The 21,210-nt window shown below is 54.9% G+C and overlaps 3 protein-coding genes across 3 annotated transcripts; 1 reads left to right on the plus strand and 2 right to left on the minus strand.

Moving 5' to 3' along the window:
* Positions 1–2,384: 2,384 nt before the first annotated feature.
* On the minus strand, positions 2,385–3,229 carry LOC109258070 (keratin-associated protein 10-1-like). The gene has a single exon (XM_019434618.2). The coding sequence runs from the start codon at positions 3,166–3,168 to the stop codon at positions 2,659–2,661; it is 510 nt and encodes a 169-aa protein (XP_019290163.2). The 5' UTR covers positions 3,169–3,229; the 3' UTR covers positions 2,385–2,658.
* Positions 3,230–5,241: 2,012 nt separating this feature from the next.
* Positions 5,242–5,961, plus strand: LOC109256969 (keratin-associated protein 12-1-like). The gene has a single exon (XM_019432740.2). It carries the CDS (start codon positions 5,300–5,302, stop codon positions 5,678–5,680), a length of 381 nt encoding a protein of 126 aa, XP_019288285.2. The 5' UTR covers positions 5,242–5,299; the 3' UTR covers positions 5,681–5,961.
* Positions 5,962–9,018: 3,057 nt separating this feature from the next.
* LOC128777386 (keratin-associated protein 10-7-like) lies at positions 9,019–9,997 on the minus strand. Its single transcript, XM_053904193.1, has one exon. It carries the CDS (start codon positions 9,911–9,913, stop codon positions 9,023–9,025), a length of 891 nt encoding a protein of 296 aa, XP_053760168.1. The 5' UTR covers positions 9,914–9,997; the 3' UTR covers positions 9,019–9,022.
* Positions 9,998–21,210: the final 11,213 nt, after the last annotated feature.

Genomic DNA, 21,210 nt, shown 5'->3' on the forward strand with positions numbered 1-21,210 from the left:
ATGATGAGTCCGGGTCACTATCTTTTGCAGGAGTTGGGGGCTGCTATAGTTATCCTACGTGAAGTGCTCTGAGCCTTTGGGTCTATGATCTTACGTCTTTCATTTTTAGAACGTTCATGATAAATATTAAGAAATTCCATATTTCTTCTGCCTTATTCTCTCCTGTTTTTCTGGGAAATTAATTACCTGCATTAGTGATGATCTAATACTGTCCTAGCGCTCTTTGATGCTTTGTTTTTGTGTTTTTCCCTTACTGTCTTTCTCTTTGTGTTTTGACATGGCAATATCTATTGGCTTATCTTCAAATTTAATGATTCCACACTTGGCTGTGTCAAGTCTACTGACAAGCCCATTGAAGGAATTCATCTTTGAAACCATATTTTGATTTTTACGTTATCTGTTTGACTCTTTTGTATGGCACCCATTTCTCTGATGAAATTCTCCATCTTGTCATATATGTGGTCTGTGTTTTACCCCTCATTATTTAACATATTAATCTTAGTTACTTACTTATTTATTTATTTGAAGCCTTATATGCCCCACACCCTTCAATGCTTTCATCTCGAATGTAACAATTATTCTAGATTTAATATTTATCATTTATACTTTTATTTATGAATTGACCACACATGTTCACCTCCCTAATCATTTCCCACATCGTGTAACCTCTCTTACATATTTGCTACTTTTTCCACTCTTTTTGTCGCATTATGGATATTTTCCTTGGATCTGCCTTCTGATTTTTCTAATTCTCTCTTTAGCTGTATCTGATATCCTGTTTAAGTTGTTCCACTAAATTTTTAATTTTCATGACTTGATTTTTTATTTGGAGAAGTTTTCTTTGTTTCCCTCAAGTCTGTTTGTTTCTATTTTAATAGACTCTCACTCTGTCCTCATATTTATAGTTCTTTTATTTCTTGAAACATATCAACTTAGGTTTTTTTTTTTATAGTTACCATGCTGTACATTACAGTCCCTAAAACTTATAAATGGAAGTTTGTAGCTTTTGACCCCCTTCACTCACTTACCTGCCCCCCGCCCCTCCCTCTGGAATCCCTTTTCTCCCCCACACATATACGTGAGATCATATAGTACAGTTGACTCGAAGAACATGGGTTTGATCTGCATGGATTAAAAAAAATACAGTACAATACTGTAAATGTATTTTCTCTTCCTTATAATTTTTAAATAACATTTCCTTTTCTCTATTTTACTTTATCCTATGAATATATAGCATGTAATATGTTAACATGAAACATATATGTTAATAGACTATGTTATCAGTAAAGATTCTGGTCAATAGTAAGCTATTAGGAGTTAAGTTTTCAGGGCGTCAAAAGTTATATGTGAATTTTTGACTTGCGAGGGGTCAGTGCCCCAGACCCCCACATTGTTCAAGGGTCAGCTGTATTTACCTTTCTCTGTCTGACTTACTTTGCTCATTGTAGCTATTTTAAGGTTCCTGTCTGATGGTTTTAACATCTGAGTAACTCCTGAGTCTAGTTCTATTGACTGCTTCGTCTCTGGACAATGGATTGCTCTTTTTTGCTTACTTTTTTCCATGTCTTCAAATGTTTGATTGAATACCAGATATCCTGTATTAATTGAAAGGGACATACCCAGTGTTTCTTCCTGGAAACGGGTGAGTCTCTCCTGTCAGGTCACCAGGGTGGTGGGGGGTAAGTTCCGATCAGCCTGCTCAGATGTTGACCTTGGCTTGGGCTTTGCTGTTCTTGCGATGACCTTCAAGGTACTAAGGCTTCGGATTCCTTCGTGCTGGGCTTCCAGTGCCGTGTGAGTGGGGCGAGGGCTGGAGGCGCAGGGTTCTTGCTCCGCCCTAAGTCTCCAGCAGCCTCTGTGTGCCCCGCCCACGGAGGGGACCCTCCACGTGCCTGCCTCCCCCCAGTGACCGCTGCTGCTCCCGCGGCCGTGCCGGCCAGGCCGAGTCGGGGGCAGGAGGGCTCTGTTGTCCTGGCCCCGGGTCAGTCCTGAGCAGGCCCGCGGGCCTGGGTCTTGGAGGGCGAGGCTTCCTCACTTCCGGCTGCTCCTCCCCGGGGTGGTCAGACTCCCCTTTGTAGTGGGGGTGGGTTTGTGTGAGCTTCCCCGCCCTCCCTGTTGTAGCGATCCTCGAAGGCACCACTTCAGGCCCGGCGCCCGGCCCGATTCCTGGCCCCTGTTCAGCGGGGCGGGTTACCCCTGCACTTCCCCTTCTGCAGGGTGAGTCTCGGTGGTGGGTGTGTGGATGGCACCGCCCCCCCCTGCGGCCTCCGAGGAGCCCTCGCCTCCAGCTGAGCTGTTGGAAAGGGGGCTCTTTGAGGAGGGGCGGCCGCACTTATGGTTTGTATATGCCCTCGAGGAAAGAACTTCAAAGTCTGTGAAAATAAGACAGGGGCAAGCTGCCTCAGGAAGGCACGATTTATTGGGCTCACAGGGGCTGGGTTCCCTGCCGGAGACAGAGAAGGACCCCGGCGGAGACACGCAGGGTCACGGGGGGATCCGGCTCGTCCTGCTCCTCCTCGCCCCAGGGTTCAGACGATTCATCGGGAGTGTTTGACCTGCCACGCGGAGAAGTGGAGGCCCGGCGAAGACTTGGTCCTCACCGGAGGGGCATGGGCGGGGCCCCCTCTGCCCCCGGAGCAGGTGTTAGGAGACCCCTGGTCAGAAGCAGCTCGGGGAGCTACAGCACACGGGTCTGCAGACCAGGGTGGGGCAGGAGGGCCGGCAGGAGGGCACACACGCGGGCTTGCAGCTCACGGGCACGCACACGGTGGGTGTGCAGCTCACGGGCATGCACGTGGAGGACTGGCAGGAAGGCACACACTCGGGCTTGCAGCTCACGGGCACGCACACGGAGGACTGGCAGGAGGGCACACACTCGGGCTTGCAGCTCACGGGCACGCACACGGTGGGTGTGCAGCTCACGGGCACGCACGTGGAGGACTGGCAGGAGGGCACACACTCGGGCTTGCAGCTCACGGGCACGCACACGGAGGACTGGCAGGAGGGCACACACGCGGGCCTGCAGCTCACGGGCACGCACACGGCGAGTCTGCAGCTCACGGGCACGCACACGGGCTTGCAGCTCACGGGCACACAGCAGGACGCCTGGCAGGGGCCGGAGGAGCCGCAGGAAGCCTGGCAGCCCGTGGAGCAGCTGGTGTGGCACATGTTGGCGTGGGGCTCGGCCGGTGTCCGGGAGGGAGGAGGGCGGGGACGTCTGGAGGCTCCTTGCCTGGGCCGCCTTTATACCGGGCCGTGGGCGTCCTGGCCGCCCAGAGGCACAGCTGTGGACTTCCTCATAGCTTTTTCCATCACGTTTCCCCAACAGCCTCTTGTCCTGAGACGCCCTCCCCCGGGTGATGCGCCGCTGTAAATTAAGTTTAGCTTAGAGGCCAGTTTCTTCTTCTGTAAACAGGACGTCCTGGTTCGACTTTACTTGGGGTCCGTGTTACTTCTCCAGGCCGATACTGTGCCCAGAGCGCCACCGGTTCGACTCAGCACCGTAGCCTTTATTCCTTTTTGCCGTCAGTGGAGGCTTTGGGGCAATAGTGTGTTTTGAGCTTTTATTTTGCACCGGAAAACATTAAAGTAGGGATCTGCAAACTGGGGAGCAGAGGTCTGTGGGACAAAGGCGGCCTGCTGCTTGTTTGGCAAATAAAGTTTTATTGGAAACGGCCATGCTCGTTTGCTTACGTGCCGTCGAGGGCTTGCGCTGTAATGTGAAGTGGTTATGAGACAGACCACGTCACTGCAAGGCTGAAACATTTACTGTCTTCCATTTATAGAAAGGTGACCAGCTTCTGCCTTATAGTCATCTATGTAATCATCGATTTGTTCGTGCAACAGACATATACTTTGTGCTGGCTATAGAGATGTCCTAGCCTCATGGGCCTTCCGGGGCAATGGATACATGAGTGCGTACAAATCAACGCCTGAAATAATTACAGAGAGGGCCGAGTCCCAGAAAGGAAAGCAGGCTCAGCAGGTAGAGAGTAATGGGTGTTGGTGGGTGGTTGGGGGCCTCTGTGTGGAGGCGACGCTGAGCTGGCTCCTGGGAGATGCGGAGGGGTCGGGAGGCGGTGTTGCAAGCAGAGGCAGCCGTGGGAGTGTTAACGACACTGCTGCAGGATGGGCATGCTCCAGGAGCAGCGGGAAGCGTGGACGAGTGCGGCGTGGATGCTCGTCTTTAGGTGCGGGCGGACGGGTTCAGACCGTGCAGCTGGGGGTCCAGGCATCCCAGTCCTGGGCCGACAGAAGAAGAAGGACAATGTCAACTTGAAGACACGTCGGGAGGAATCATCCAATCCGAAGAAGAGAGAACAGAATTATGAAAAACGAAGAGGGTCCCTGGGACAATATCGGGAAGTCGAACAACAAGCAAGTTCAACACAAGAAGGAGAAGAGAATGATACTGAAGCACAAGAATGTTTTGAATAATGGACAAAATACCCAAGTTTGATCTATTAAAAAAATTCTACCTAACAGCTCCAAGAAACTCAGAAAACCCCCAAAGCCCCAGTATGATTTGGCCCGATGGTGAGGACCACAGACTCCAGAGTGAAACCCAGCAGCTTCCAATTCCTGCTGCTTGGCCGCCCCAGTGAGAACGCGCACACAGCACGGAATCCTTCCGAACCTGATTGCACATCCGTGTAAGTGGGGCACACCTGCCCCTCGAATGGTGGCAGGGACCAATAACTAATCAGTTATGAGACGATCCACGTGAGATGCTTAGCACAACACCCGGCACAAAGCTGGGACTCCCTCATTGTTATTCTTGCAATAACGTGGCCACAGCTCTCCCCGATGAGGAGCCCAGCCGCTTGGCCCTGGCCAGGGGGGAAGGCCTTGTAGGTCACTGAGTTTCCAAATCAAAACGGGGGCACCGCCCCCACCCCCCCGCCCCGGGTCTGGTGACTTGGATGGTACTTGTGTGGACGGAGGGCAGGGTGTATAAACTTGGGGAGGACCTTGAACGTCCTGATGTGGAGTCCCCTGTCCCTGCTGACGGTCCTTGGCCATCCAACCTGGGGCCTGAATCCAGAAATCGCAGGGCCGCTGGGTCACAGTGAGCCTGGGGGCTGAGACAGAGTTTCCCGAACTGAGTCACTTCCAGCAGAACCTCCAGGAAGAGACGCACACAGGAGGAAGAGGAAGAAAACAAGCAGGCAACCAGGAGGAGGGCACCCGTGTGGCTTGTTGCCAGGACGCCACAGCCTGGGTATAAAAGCTGCCTGGGGAAGGAGGCTCCAGACCGGCCCCGTTTTCCACCCTGACTCCACTCCAGCCCTACATCGCCATGTGCCACACCAGCGGCTCCACTGGCTGCCAGCCGGCCTGCCGTGTGCCCAGCTCCTGCCAGGCGTCCTGCTACGTGCCCAGCTCCTGCCAGGCGTCCTGCTACGTGCCCAGCTCCTGCCAGACAGCCTGCTATGTGCCCAGCTCCTGCCAGGCGTCCTGCTACGTGCCCAGCTCCTGCCAGGCATCCTGCTATGTGCCCAGCTCCTGCCAGACGTCTTGCCGCGTGCCCGTGAGCTGCAAGCCTGTTGTGTACCTGCCTGTGAGCTGCAAGCCCATTGTGTGCGTGACCCCCTCCTGCCAGTCCTCCGGGTGCTGCCGGCCCTCCTGCCCCACCCTGGTCCTCAGGCCTGTTCCCTGCGGCACCCCTAACTGTGGCTAGCCCGTGGCCTCCTGGGACCCCTCCTCCGTGGGGCCAGAAGTAGCTGCTGTCTGAACTCCCGGCAGGCAGACCTCGTCCACCTGAGACCTTCTGACCTGACTAGACCATCTTACAGCAAAGCCGCCTGATCCCCACTAACCAAGCGGACAGAGTCACCCCTGGTGTCCCCCGACCCCAGCCCGGGTCGTCCACACGGCACCCACCCTGGCTGGTGCAAGTGCCCAGCCTCTGCAGCCGCCAACACTGAGCTCTAATAAATCCCAGAGTGCATGTGAAGCCCACCCGAGCGTGTGCTGTCTCTCCTTAGTGCTTTCCTCAAACTGCTTCCTCCAGGACTCGCTCCCAGGCTTCTGGAAAGCTCCTTCTGCAGAGAAGCCACAGGGGACCAGATGGCTGTGCCCAGGGGACTGACCACTCAAAGGCGGCCCCTTGGGCAAGTGGGCACTCCTAGCTCAGCCCGACGGGCCCCCAGGGCTTCCTGTGTCCCTTGAACGTGAGGTCAGTTCTCACTCAGCTCTGGGCGGGACCCAGGGTGACCCTCTGACTTTGTGAGGTTAAAAGTCTCCCGCTCGGCAATTACTATGCGAGCCCACCCCGGTCTAACCATTAAAACTGTCCGCTCCATACAGAGTACAGCTCCTCCTGCAAACGTCCGGGGGCACAGGGCTTTGTGGGTTACTTCCGTGGGCCCCAGAGATGTCCGTGTCCCCATGAACGGAATCAGCGACTGCAGCCCTACAGGCGAGGGGGCTTCCCAGACGGGGTACACGGAGGGTCTCGCAACCGGAGACGCCCTGGAGTAGCCGGGCGGGCCCGTGTCATCCCGGGGACAGGCGGGAGACGCGCAGAGAGGGCGTGGTCGTCGGCACAAGGAAGCCGAGGCACACCGGGGTGCTGGGGGGAAGCTGTTTGGGAACCGAGAAATAGTGTAAGAGGAACACCATCAAGGGGGGGTCCTTCCTGCAGCAGACACATATCTGGAAACTTCCCTTATCATGAGGTCACGGGATAATAGAGGATGTGAAATTCAGGAGCGGCTCTCAGAGCACCGGCCATTCGCAGCCCTTCCTCGTCCTTGGTCCCATTTGGACCCCACCGCCAGCCACTGTCTCACCGTCACTGGTGTTCAGTCGTTGCGTCAGGCCCTCGTCTTGCACACACCCTCCCTCCGGGACCCCGGGGCCACGGGCCCACCCACCAGGCAGCGGGGAGGCCCTCCCAGTCTCCTCAGTGACGCCTCGGAGGGGGCGACTGTCCTGGTCTCGGGCCTGACGGGTGACGGGGTGTCTGGGGTCGGGAGTTGCCCACAGACGGGCTCCCCCGAGACCTGGAGGGTCCCAGAACATGCTGCACCGTGAACGGCGTTCAAGAAGCTTCCAACGGTAACGACAGCCATCACCTCCGACTCGTTCTCTCCTGGGCAGCGGTCGCCCGCTGACTCTGTAGACGCTCTAGCTGGGAGTCGTCCCGCTGACGGTGTAGACTTCTGTCTGAGAGCTGTCTGGCTGACTGTGTAGACGCCCCATCTGGGAGCAGTCTGGCTGACCATATAGATGCCCCATCTGGGAGCAGTCTAGTCCGGCTGACCGTGTAGATACCCTGAATGTGAGCAGTCTAGTCTGATTGACCATGTAGATGTCTATCTGGGAGCAGTCTGGCTATGTAGATGCCCCATCTGGGAACAGTCTAGTCCTACTGACTGTGTAGACGCCCCTCTGTGAGCAGTCTGGCTGACCGTGTAGATGCCCCATCTGGGAGCAGTCCAGCTGGACATGTAGACGCCCCAGCCAGGAGCAGCTTGGCTTCAGGGTGGCCGGCCACGCCTTCTGCAGCTGTGACCGACTTTCCCGGGGAGCCATCAGAAAGTCCTGGATGTTCTTGTGCCACAGGGCAGGGGTGGGGGCGGGGGCACGTCCTGCAGGGGCCCTGCCCCTCCCTCCCATGCACTATCCTGGCACCGATGTGCGTTGTGGGTTGCCGGTTTCCACGTGAGTCAACATCTGTGCCCCGCACTCTTTTTGGTTCCCGATGAGGCGGAACTTCCTCACGTCTCTCACTCTGTGCTGTGAGGAATCCTATCTGCCTGTCTATCTGTGCAGACGGTAGAATTTTTCTTAAAATTCGAATGGACGAGGTTTTGAATAAATGTGGGGAAACTGAGGGATTTAGGAGTCAAGGCAGGTAACAATCCAGCCCCTTTCTCTTCACAGGCCCCTGGGGATTTTGCTCTGTCTCTGCTTCCCTGGGAGGGGGGTGGGGACAGCCAGCCTCTGGGAGGAGGTACCTCCCGCTCCCGGCTGCCGGCCTCTGCTGTTCTGCTCCCGAGGGCCTCTTCCGTCTGTCCCTGGCACAAGGGACAAATAGGGAGCCTGATGCTGACCTGGTGGGTCTGGCCGGTGCTCGCTGACCCTCTCTAGTGCTAGTGGTCCACTGAGACTGCAGGCTCGTCCTCTTCCACTGTCCTGAGAATTTGTTCACAAGGCAGCGTTTTGCTCCCTGTCTCCTCAATCAGTCCTTGAAACCTCGAGCAGAATGCGTGATGCCTGAACCGACCCCTGCACCCCTCCTGGGGCCCGCGGGAATCTGCTGGTGCTTCAGAGCGTCAGCCCTCGTGCCCAGACCAGCAGGCAGGTGTTCCTGCGTGTGGACGCCTCTCTCCAAGGGCGTCAGCGCGGTGTTACTGGGCCCTCGGGTTCCCACCAGGTAGGGTCGTGCTGCCCCCAGCTCACCTTTAACCTGCATGGGCAGGGGGTCAGGCGTGGGCAGGGCCCGAGGCCCACTCAGGGTGCGAGGCTTCTGCAGCCGCACTCACGTGCCGGGCCCAGCCCGGGGAAGGCCTGGCTCTTCCCCGGGAGGAGGGTGGGGTCGCGGGGTGGGAAGGGAAGTGGAGTATGCGTGCAGATCTCCTCTTTCGGGGGCTTTGAACTTGGACTTGGAGGCTGCGTCTTTGTCGCTTGCTTCCACCAGGCAGAGCAAACGCTGCCCACTTTGGCGTGGTCTCTGGGCTCAGAGGAGAGGGAACAACACAGCCATCTCTGTTTCATGATCCAGACGTTTTATTGATGATAGCAGTGGCCTTTGTCACCCGGAATGCGAGCAACCAGCCCTGCAGGGGAGGGTTCCAGGGTGCAGCAGCCCCCCCCACCCCCCGTTGAGGGACCTGTCTTTGCAGAAAGGGAAGCCGGGCATGTCCGGATCCCCAGAAGGCAGCAGCCGTGCGTCCACCGAGGGGCAGGGGGTGTCCTGGCGCCCCCAGAGCGGTTCCGGGGCTCCTGAGAGAGGACGTCTGCGCTCTGGAGCAAAGATGGCAGAAGGTCTTCTAGAGGCAGAAGCTGGAGCCGGTCAGCAGCAGGCAGGGCGGGGGCACGCGGGGCGGCAGAGCAGGGACATGCAGGAGGCCGGGCGGCAGCAGGAGGAGGCCGGGGCGCAGCAGGCGGGGCGGGGGCACACGGGGCGGCAGAGCAGGGATACACTGGAGGAGGGTCTGCAGCAGGGGCTGGGCTGGCAGCAGGAGGGGGCTGAGCAGGGGGAATCCTCGCAGCACACAGGGGTGCAGCAGACGGGCTTGCAGCAGACAGAGGTGCAACAGGTGGGCCTGCACACGGGGCGGCAGAGCAGGGACACACAGGAGGCTGGGCGGCAGCAGGAGGAGGCAGGGGTGCAGCAGGCGGCCCTGCACACGGGGCGGCAGAGCAGAGACACGCAGGAGGAGGGTCTGCAGCAGGGGCTGGGCTGGCAGCAGGAGGGGACTGAGCAGGGGGAGTCCTCGCAGCACACAGGGGTGCAGCAGACGGGCTTGCAGCAGTCTTCCTGGCAGGGGGAGGAGGTGCAGCAGGATGGCTGGCAGCATGAAGAGGTTGTGCAGGGGGAGTCTTCGCAGCACACAGGGGTGCAGCAGACGGGCTTGCAGCACGCAGGGGTGCAGCACACGGGCTTGCAGCAGACAGGGGTGCAGCAGACAGGGGTGCAGCACACGGGCTTGCAGCACACAGGGGTGCAGCAGACGGGCTTGCAGCACGCAGGGGTGCAGCAGTCTCCCTGGCAGGGGGAGGAGGGGCCGCACAGGAGGGTCAGGCAGGGGGCCGGGGCGCGGCACGGGGGCTCGCAGCAGCTCTCTGGGCAGTCGTCCACCTGCCAGGAGGAGTCGGGGCGGGAGTCCGAAGATCCGGGCAGGCAGACGCGGCTGCCATAGCTCAGGTCGCTGGAGCAGACGGACAGGGTGGACGCGGCCATGGCGGGGGCGGTGGGGCTGCAGGAGGGAGTGTGTGTGTGTGTGTGTGTGTGTGTGTGTGTGTGAGTGTGTGAGGAGCTCCTGCTGTCTGTCGGCTTTTATACCTCCCGGCTGCGTGTTGTCCCAGCCGACGGCTCACACGCCTCCTTCCTTGTTGGTCTGAGAGCTGCTTGCAGGGTAAGCCCTCATTAGCGCTGCTTTATTTTCTACGATTAGATTTTACTCAGTCGTCTTGTGAGTCGGTTGCAGGACGCTGTTTTTCTGTGTCCTTTGTTTGGCTCCAGAAATATTCGAGGCAGGTTTTGCTGGGTGACTGTCACGGTTTCTAACGTCACACTCATGCCGCCGCTCAGTGTGCGATCGACGTCCCCTCCGCCAGCCGCTCCGAGGGACGGACACCCAGGGCCCTTGCGGGCCAAGCCGTGAAGCGCCTACAAGGAATGTTAAGAGGGTAAGACGTGCACGAGAGAGTCAAACTTGACCACAGAACGCAGGCAATGTACATGCGCCGGGGACCCGAGAGAGTCGCGGGTGGGAAACGCAGGGACTTGGCCCCGATCCGCCATCACCGGTGTCATTTCCGCCAAAACCCAAAGGGAATCTTCTCGGCATGCAAACTGAAGATACCCAACTGCCAGAAAATATTGGCGGTGTGCATGACGGATGAAAGATCGATACGGAATTTAAAAGTCCCCACAACCAAGGCAGGAGAAGGTACAAAAGAATCAAATACAAAATTCAAAACACTCGAATTTCCAGTAAGTGTATGGAAAGCTATCTGAGCTCATTAATAAAGTTTCTCGAGTTAAAGCATAAATGTCCCACCTGTCAGATCAGCCAAAATATATAGTGTTGATAATTTCCAGTGCTGTTGAGTGTGGGGTCTCACTCCTAGAAATCCCTTAGCAGTTGTGGGGTGTGTGTGCATGTGTGTGTATGTGTGTGTGTGTGAATACATAATATAAAATTTACCATTTAACTATATATATATATATATATATATATATATTTTTTTTTTTTTTTTTTTTTTTAGGGGAGAGAGAGCGTGCACAAGTGTTAGAGGGAGAGAGAGAGAATCTCAAGATGGCACCACATTCTGTGTGGAGCCTGACATGGGGCTTGATCCCACGACGCCAAGATCACGACCTGAGCCAAAACTAAGCCGGATGCTCAACCAACTGAGCTACCCAAGCACCCGAACATTTAACTGTTTTAAAATGTACAAGTCAGTGGCATTTAGCGGAGTCACAATGTTGTGCAACCCCGACCACCCTCTACTTCCAGAACATTCTCATCAATCCAGAAGGAAATCCCGCACTATCTCAGAGCCCCCCTCCCAGCCCCCGTCCGTCACTAATCTGCTCTTGTCTCTATGGCTTTGCCTGTCCCACACATTCCACAAACAAGGAATCCCGCAGCACGTGGCCTCTTGTGTCTGGCTACTTTCACTGAAAATCATGTTCTCCAGGTTCGTCCGCGTTGTAGCAGGTGTCCCTGCTCCGCTCCTGTTCATGGCTGAGTAATATTCCACCAAACGGGGAGACCACATTGTACTTACCCGTTCGTCAGTCAGTGGACATTTGGTCGTTTCCACCTCTTGGCTGTCGTGAACAGTGATGCCGTGGACACTTTCGTGCAAGTTTTTGTTGGAATAGCTCTTTTCGGTTCTCTTGGGTGTATATACCCAGCAGTGGGATTGCTGGGGCAGATGGTCACTCTGTGTCTACCTTTCGACGAACCGCCAGACCACTTTCCACCGCAGCCGCGCCATTTTACATTCCCAGCAGTGAGGTGCGAGGCCCCAGTTCCTCTGCGGGCTCCCCAACACCGGTTCCATTGTGTTCGGCATGAAAAACATTGGAGCCAGCCTAGTGGGCGTGAAGTGACATCTTCTTGTGGTTTGGACGCGCATTTCCCCGATGACCAATGACACGGGGTGTCCTTTTGAGTGCTTGTTGGCCATCTGTGTATCCTCTTTGGAGAAATGTCCACCAAAGTGTTCAGCCCATCTTCAATTGGGTTGTACGTCTTTTTGTTGTTGAGCGACAGGAGTTACACATTCTGGACGCTAGGCCCTCCTCAGAGTTAGGATTTGCAAATATCTTCCCTGTGCTGTGGATTGTCTTTTCACTCTCTTGATAGCGTCCTTTGATACATAAATCTTTTTTAATTTTGATGAAGTCCAGGGTGTCTACACATTGTTGTTGTTGCCCGTGCTTTTGGTTTCATATCGAAGAAACTGTCGCCAAATCTAAGGTCATGCAGATCTGCCCCTGTGTTTTATTTTTAGAATGTTATGATGTTAGCTCTTACATTTAGGCCTTTGATCCACTTTGAGCTGATTTTTGTATACGGTGTGAGATCGGGCTCGACTGTTGGTCTCTATCTATCTATCATCTACCCATCTTCATGTAGAACAAAGGGAACACAAGATAATTGAAAAATTCTACAGTTCACCGATGGTTCTGTATTCCCTATTGTAATTCCAATTTCTCTCCCATGCAAGCAAACCCTTTACCCAGTAAGTTGGGTGTCGTGAAAGGGTGGGTGCAAATTAATACAGACAGACCTCACTAAAATGGAGTGGGGGGCCGGGAGGGGGAGCTCTCAGCCCCACCACTCATCTTCCATTGCAAAGCCAACAAGAAGAGACACGCCCTGCCCTTAGCTACTACGTTACAGGAGAAGGAAGGACGTCTCTCCCTCCCAGGGCAACAGCCCAGCCAATAAGAAGCCGCGACACCTCCAGCTCCCGGTTTACGCCAATGAGCTTTGTGCTTACAACACCCTCAGCCTCACTTTCATCTACAAAAGAGCCTCCGCTCCTCCATTATCCAGACTTGCCCATGGCTTTGCCCTAGCTAACTTGTCTGAGACTGTAATTCTCTGCTATTCCCAAGTACTCCCGTCTTCTTTTGCTGGTAAAACAACTAGCAGCTTTATTTTTCAGGCTCACAAGTGAATAATAAGTCATTGTTCATTGAATGGATAAATGCATGAAGTGCTTTATCCGGAGCGAGAGAACGCGTTTCTAGGTCCTCACAACGTCCCCATAGGGACTGCGATCACTTTTTTGGGTATTTCTGATGCGTCATTTGTACAGGAGGGTAATGACGCCTGCTGTGGCCAATGTCGCTGGTGCTGCTCCCAGATGCCCTCTGACCCCATCACCCACCACACCTGCGTGCTTCCCCTGGCTTCTGTGAGACAGCTTCTAGCAGCAACCCCCCCCCCCCCCCCCATCCCTGTCCTGGCTCTCCTGGGAGCATAGCCGTCACCACACATCTGACTGAGTCCGCAGTGCCTGGGGCTTTATGCCCACCCACGCTGCGCCAGCCCCGGGCTGACAGGGACCAACCCGGCTCCTTCCTATTGGCCTAGTTTACCTTCTTCTGCTTCCCCTCTCTGCCTTCCCCCCTCCTGGACGCTCTTCCTGAGTGCACCACTCTGTGCGCGCGTCCTTATCTCAGGCTCGGCTCCCGGGAAGCCTGCTTCTCTCCCGGGGCCGTTATGGGCATCAAATGTGACAGCTCACGGAGAGCTCCATGCCTGCTGGGTGTCCTGTACGGGTGACAGGCGTTCCCACCCTCGCGGCCTGTGCCGCAGTCGTCTGACTGGCCTCCTGAACACCCACTGCCCCTGCTGTGCCCACCCCACGCCCAAGTGCCAAGTCCTGCCCACGACTGGGCTTCCTGGACTCCCGTTTCACCCAGAGCTTCCCCTTCGGGGGCTCGAATAACTTCACCTTCTTTCCAAAGCCTCCCGCGTCTCTCAGCACCGGCTGGCACCCCTCCTTTCTGAACCCCGACACCACCTGTCGCCTCTGCCAAACCGTGTAGCTCATGACGGTGGATTGTCTTCGTTTTTTAAATTTATTTCAGGCGTGTGAATCTGGTCTCTCCCACGTGGTGTCACCCATCGAGTCAAGATAACGAACTCTTTCGCTGAGTCAAGGCCACATTCTAACACCCCTGAAAGGGGGAGATGATCTTTCAGAACATGACCTGTCGGCGTGTACCTAGTCGGCCCCTGTTAGTTTTGCTGAGAGGTATGGGCTGAGAGGTACGGGGCGTCTTTACTATGGGTGAGACCTCAGTCTTGATTCCCTGTGACCTAGGATGTGTGCGTGCGTGTGTGTGTTATTCTCTAGTAACTTTCTCCCAAATGGGCCCACGGTGAGCATCAAACACCCTGTGATGTGAATTACGTGAAATCCTCAAGCTGCACCAAGATGCCCGGATGCCCGGAGCATCACCAGATTTCTGTTTGGGTTTCACGTGCAAATAAGAGTCCTTTCCTTAAGGCGAAAGCAGTCCCTTTTTTTCCAAACAGAAAAGGGAGACCGCAGTGAACCAAGCATTGAGCACCTATCGTATACAAACGCCAGGTCTGAAGCCAGCGATACAAATCCACCGCCTGGCCCTGACTTCCTCAGCACCGACAGCCTGGTGGGGCCGCCCTGGATGGGGGGAGGGGAAGAAGGGGGGTTCTCTGCTGTTTAGAGCGGAATTAGCCCCAGCCTGTCTCCTCCACCTTCCACCCCCGGACTGTGTTAGGAGGAGTCAAGGTTGTGCACGGGAGTACTGGAAGTAAGAATCGCTGATGATAAGTAGGAGGGCAGATAAGAACATGCCCCTCCAATGACCGCCCTCAGGAGCCCCACGCCGTCCCCATCTCGGGGCAGGGCACTTTTTCCCGTATACCTGTTGGCACCTGACTGGATCCAGTAGGCGTGAGAGAAAGACTCAGGTACCTGGAATGTAAATATTTGGGTTCAGGGTGACTGAGTTCATACCAACCCCTGTTATACCTCGTGTGTGTTCTTGTAAAACAGGAAGAAAAACAAAACACTTCGGTAAAAATAGTTCTGTCTTATGTGGAAACACCTCCCCACCACCATCCCCAACAGTACGTGGCCTTGTATCAGAGGCGGAAGAGGGTTTCCAACGAATTATCTTGCTCCCCCCCTCCCCCCCCCCACCCTTGGGCATGTTGCCAAGGGCAATTTTTCCGTGGCAGACTTTCTGGGCAGGCTTCCTGGGAGCCCCCCCAGGACCCTTGGCCATGTTGCCCCCTCAGCCGGGCGTGGAGACTAGATGAGGAAGAAACTCGAATTTAGAGTCAAGAACAAAGAAACGCAATCCGACAAACAGAAACTGAGGGCCAGAGAAGCAGAGATTTTGTCTCTTGTCAGGCATCTCGCTGGTGGAACCCACAGAACCACGGCCATGCCACACATCCGGCCACGTGTGGGGGTCCTGGGAGAGGTGGGACCTCACAGCATTTCAGACTTCAGTTCTCCTCCAGGGGGCTCCTGTGAGTGTCCTTGCCACGCACCTCCCGTGTCTTCGTCAGCAGCAATACAGGGACGGCCAGCATGTCCCCCCGACTTCAACCCTGGTCTCTTCTGATCACGTTATAAAGCCCCCCATACGAACCCTCATTCCCCTGCAAATAACACGCACCCTGACTAACCCCGGCCCCGCTTGGGGACAGTGGCCCCACGGTGCCATCAGACCCCTTGCTCTCCCCATCTCCCTCCTCTATCACCCTTACCGCTGACTTTCATTCCGCACATCATTGCTTCGTGATTACAAGGTGGCTGCTATAGCTCCGGGCATTGTTCCCATGGTTCAAGGAGAAAGAAAGAATGGGAGAAGGGGGATGGTGTCTGTTCCGGGGAAGTAAAGTTTCCCCAGAAGCCGTAGCAGGTTTGCCAGAAGGTTCCTAGGGCCACCTCTAGCTTCAGAGAGTCTGGAAAGCTGACTCCTTTTACCTGGGCGCCTTATCTGCCCTGTTAGTTAGGACGTGGGGGGTTGGATATTGGGCTGGCAACCAGCGGCGTCCGCCCTGGTGGGTAAGTGAGGAAGCCAGAATCTCTGTCCAGTGCGGGGGGAGGGCATATGCTTTAAAAAGCAGGAAATCCAGGGCGGGCACAGGTCAGCACACGCCATCAGGCCGTGTTTTCTCCGTGTCTTACGAAAATAGTCACACGGTCCTCCCGCTAAATTTCCCCCACTCTTCAGGGCATGTTAATAGAATTTTCACCTAAAATAACGGAGGACGTTGGATGCCAGTGCATTTGTTGGAGTGGTCTGGAGAATTCCGTGTGCCCGAGAGCTCTCTCTGGACTGTGTGGGAGGGTTCTTGATAGGGCAGAAGGTCTGAGAGCGCCCGTGGCCCCTCAGGCCCGTCCCACCTGCTCTAGCCTGCTTAGCGGGATTTTCAGTGCAGACACTGGCTTTCTTTATTTTTAAAAAAAATTTTTTAATGTTTATTTTTGAGAGAGAGAGACAGAGAGACAGTGCGAGTGGGAGAGGAGCAGAGAGAGAGGGAGACAGAATCTGAAGCAGGCTCCAGGCTCCCAGCTGTCAGCGCGGAGCCCGAGGCGGGGCTCGAACTCAGGGACTGTGAGATCGTGACCTGAGCCGAAGTCGGACGCTCCACCGACTGAGCCCCCCAGGCGCCCCTGGATACTGGCTTTCTGACCACAGTCAGGGCGGAAACCCAGTGCCCCTCAGAGCAACATCATTCTGGATCCAAGTTCCCTGACCCATTTTTCCCCCGAGAGGTAAACCTAAATCCAGGGGTGTTTACTGTTAGAAAACAAACATGCGAGAAAAAAATGGCAAATATTGACCCAGCCCTGGCAATGCGCTGGGCGCGGCCCCACGGGCTCGCCGTGGCCACGAGGAAGCCGTTACAATCCCCATGCACACAGGCAAAACAAAGGTGTCTCTGATCTCCGGTGGAGACTGGGGTCCGCAGCCTCCCGGGGCCCAGTTCACACCCGTGCACGTTCCCCAGAGTCCCACCCAGGACCGCCGTCACCTGCATCCGCCAGCAGCGTCTCTGGGTCTGAGGTCCCTGGCCCCGTACACCCTGGTGGACCCTCCTGCCAGACGCCCCTGCCAGTGCCTGCGCCTCGGCCCCGAACTCGCAGCTTGCGGACCCGCAGAGACCCGCTCGGCGTGGTCGCCTCCCCCGGGGCTCCCACTCCAGTCCTGCCTCGGCCCGTGTCTGGGGAGACGGGTGTTCCCCTGGACCCGTAAGGAAATCAACACAGAAGCCAGGGACAACGGGCCTTTCGTCCCAGTGTCATTGATGGGAGGGAGGGAGGCCCCAGATCAGGCCCTGGGGACAGCGGAAGACCCAGGAGGACACAAGCAAACAGACATGGAGCTTGGGGTGAGTGTGGGGGAGGGCAGGGCGCCACCGGCAGGCAGGAAGGTCGCCGTTCCCCCATCCAGGCTCAGCTCCTGGTGCCCTGTGGGCTGGGAGGCGTGGACGGCCTGTTGCTGCCCTGCAGAATGTTCCCCGGGGTGGGCCAGGCTCCTTCCATCCAGGGAGTCCCCTCACGGACGCCATCCCCAGCCCTCACCACCCTGCCTCCGGCTCGTGTCCCCCCATCCTCTGTGAGGGTCTGGGCTCGAGACCCCCCCAGATGTGGCCTGCTCCCTGGAGGTCAAGCACACCCAAGATTCAAGGCCCCGGGGAGGGCCGGGCAAACGCCTCTGACGACCAGGCAGTGGGGGACTTGTGGACAGGCTGCATTCGGCTGAGGACTTGGTTGGCAGGGAGTGGACGCTGGGGCCCAGCCGCAGCCCTGACTCCCTCCCTCCGCGGCTGTCTTCGCCCCCTGGCCTGGGTCCACCTTTTATCTTTGCCCGCCGTGGATGTCTGCCAGCCTGCCAGCCCTCAGAACCAGGTAAACGAGGAATAAACAGAGGCACAGCCCTGTGGCTGGCCCCGGGGAGCCAGGCACATCCCCAGAGTGCCAGGCAGAGCAGGCCACGCAGCCCTCTCCCCTGCCCAGAAAGTACACACCGGCCGCTGGCCCTCGGGCGACCTGCCCGGCACCCATCACAGCCTCTGGGACGTGGTTCCTCACTGATTGCAGACATCACCCCGTGGGGTTCCGCCCGACGTCAGGAATGATGCAGAGCCTTGCCCCTTGCGACTCTGGTTTGGGGACGTATAGGTGCTTTCTGACTCCCCGTGATTCCGTATTGGTGGCTGTGTCCCCGGGCCACAGGTGGGGGGAGCACCAGCTGACGGTGTGGAGAGAGCTGTCCCATAAGGCTCAGCTGCGTCCCACTTTCCTGGTCCCAGACGACTTTCAGCCAAGCCTGCCCCTGACTCACGTGGGACGCAGAGCACATTTGCACCCACCGGCTCCATGGCTGTGTCCCTCCCGGGTGGACAGTGTGCTCTGTCTGGTGTGCACCTGGGGGAGTCACTGGGCCGGGGGACTCAGGAAGGTGGGGAACTGGGTCACGTCAGCTCAGCAGGGAGGCAGGGGAAGAGCTGTCAGGAGCCCGAGTCCTCTGTGGCCAAGTGCAGTCTCCCGCTCCAAGGAGAGAGAAACTGAGGCCGGCTCTGGCCACGCCCTCCTCCCCTGCTTTTCCTCCAACCTGTCCAGTGGGCCCCTCTTTCTGGCCCTCTCCAGGCTGCAGACTTCTTGCCAGTCCCCAAAGAGGATGCCCTGGCTCCCCTTCCGCCTCCGCAGCCCGGCCAGGCAGCCCCACCCCTGGGTCTCCATATCCCCCGTCCAAGGCAGCTGGTCTTCTGGCTTCCTGAAGCCCCAAATACCTCCCGCTTTGCTCTCGGGGAAAGCCAGAGACCCCGAGCACCCATGGGGGCAGACCTGCCGAGGACCTAGGTTGCTGTTGGATGGCTTTCAGGAGCTGGTGGAAACAAGGGCAGTGCCCCTCGGACGTGAGGAAGGAAAGCCTGAAAACCATTGACTTGGCCCCCAGCCAGATTCACCGTGGCATGTGCTGGGTTTGCCGAGCCCAACCGTCATCATTAGCATATTATCCTAAATCACTTCCTAAGGAAATAGAGCAGCCCAGACCTGGGTCCCTGCAAACCCCAACACCCTAACTGCCCCCATGTCCACTGTGGCTGCCCCTGGAGGAACTTCCTGGAACGGACAGTTGGTAATGTCGGCCTTTGTTCATTGATTCTGCAAATAATGGAAATTATCTTTTGCAGCCCTGACAGAACGACAGTGAATTTCAATGCACAGAGTCCCTGAGGCCGGGGAGCCCCCATTTTAGGGGAGCAGGTGCCCCAGCTGTGGTGCGACAGAGAAGATGTGTCTCAGCACTTTTCTGTTTTGTTTGTTTGTTTTTAAAGAATAAGTAACTGCTGGAGAAGCTTGCTGTGGCCGTGAGATCATCTCTCATGATCAGATACCTACACGTCACCACCTTTGGTGAAGGCTAACCGTGCCCCCTCTGTGATCCCACAACAACCCACACCCAACAGAAGAGGTGTAAGCGGGTATGTTTGTGTTACAAACCCTCTCTTAAAATTTTGGGCCACATTTCACTTTAACAGATGCACCTGTTTATTCAGATCCAGTCCATCTTTCTGTATGTTTTTCTTGTTTGAAATAAATAACCCCACTTCCTGTTGTTTGAAGATGTGCATGTTATGAAGAATAATCTTGAATGGATCACAAAGAATACAAATGACCCACTGTTGCAGCGTGACTCATAATTAACACTTTGGTCTTTGAGTTTATTAAAATGAATGGCTGTGGATTGTATAAACTGAGATATAAATATTTGAAGTGTGGAGCACTGTATGTCCGAGACTCAGAGGAATATATAGTAATGAAAAGAGAGCATGTGATAAGTCACGTTTATTCGTCATGGCTTTGAGCGAGATCGACTTCCGGTTATTTCGACTGAAGAGAGAGTTTGGACCAAAAGCCCCAAATGAAAACAATTGGGTAAAATGTCTTTGAACACTGTTTCCAGGAATTGGAGCCCTAACAAGGTGATAAAATGGTATGAGTAAAGATCCAGGAGAAGGTGGAAACCCGCAGAGAAATGGTCAACCTTGGGTGCTGCCTCTGTCCTGGGGGTTTCTGCTGATTCAGGAAGAGGAGGCCAGAATCTGAGAAGCACTTTGGCCACCTTGGGAAGCAGGAGGTCAAAAGCAGGAATCCAGGCCTGCCAAGTTTGGGTCTCCATGAGTCCCTGAAGCATTGAGTTGGGAGCCCAATGGGTCACAGCCTAGAGGTCAGAAGAAAGAAAAAGTAACTCACCCCCACATGGACCACCACTCAACTTCAAGTTCCCCAAGTGGCCCCAAGTATGTCAACCACTGAAATTGTATTAAGGTGATCCCAGGTTGATGGTACCTCCAGGTACCTGGTTGAAATAAAAGAAAGTCATCTCTGGAGAAAGGTGACATCCTACCAGCCCTCAAACTACTTCTAAGCAACCCCTGAAATACAATGTTTGGCACCCTATCCGAGATAACCAGAAACATGAGGGGACAACACACCATAAATTAGAATGAGAAAAACACCAGGCAATCAAAAAGGCACACAAGGGCTCTAGAGAAAAGAATTTTCAAACACAATCTCTAAAGTAATTATGCTTATGGTGTTCAAGGTTTTAAAAGGCAAGGTTTAAAATTCTTAACAGAAAACTGAAAACTTTAAAAAAGTGAGAACAGTTTGGGACAAAGTAAAAATTCTAGAACTGGAACACATTAATCACACAATGAGTGTGTTTTGCAGCAGGTTAGACCCAGCTGAAGAGAGAATATATAAACGGGAAGATAAGCCAAAGAAAATATGCAGATGGAAGCAGGCAGAGAAAAATGATGGAAAAGACAAAGGAGGTACAAGACGAGGGGGATACAATGAAAGCACAGCATTTCAGAAGGAAAGGAGAGAACGGACAGAGCAACATTTGAAGAAATAGAGGCTGAGGAGGTGATTTAGTTTTTCTCTTCATTTTATAGGGAACTGAGCTCATAGTTTGTATGAGCTTTCTTATTAGGAAGCTGAAGTGCTCTAAAAAAATACTCTATTATCACTCTCAGATAACTAGGGCAAAAAGACTATTTTAAAGTTATGGAAACAGAGGAACTTAAAGCAGGCCTAGACAAATTTATTTTCAAAGATCACTCTTTAATTTGACTGACAGATGAATAATAAACCTCGGATTATTTTAGCTAACACACTGTAACTGTTTTGGTGCTTTGGGAATATAGTTGAGCAGCTTTTCAAGTACTTGAAACTAAAAACTAAGAATGCCCTCTGAGAGTAAAACTGAAACAGGGAAAGAGCTCATGAGGGCAAAGATATGCAAAACTTTCTTAATTGTACAGCATAGCTCCCAGAAAGCTTGACTTGACAATGACCTGAATGATGTAATGTCTTAAGTAATCTCTACACCCAACTTGGGGCTTGAACTCACAACCCCTAGATTGAGTCACATGCTCTACCGACTGAGCCCGCCCTGAGTCCCAACAATGACCTGAATGCTGTAAT

Source organism: Panthera pardus, unplaced genomic scaffold (genome assembly GCF_024362965.1).
Source record: "Panthera pardus isolate Hobbes unplaced genomic scaffold, ASM2436296v1 HiC_scaffold_16, whole genome shotgun sequence".
NCBI lineage: Eukaryota > Metazoa > Chordata > Mammalia > Carnivora > Felidae > Panthera > Panthera pardus.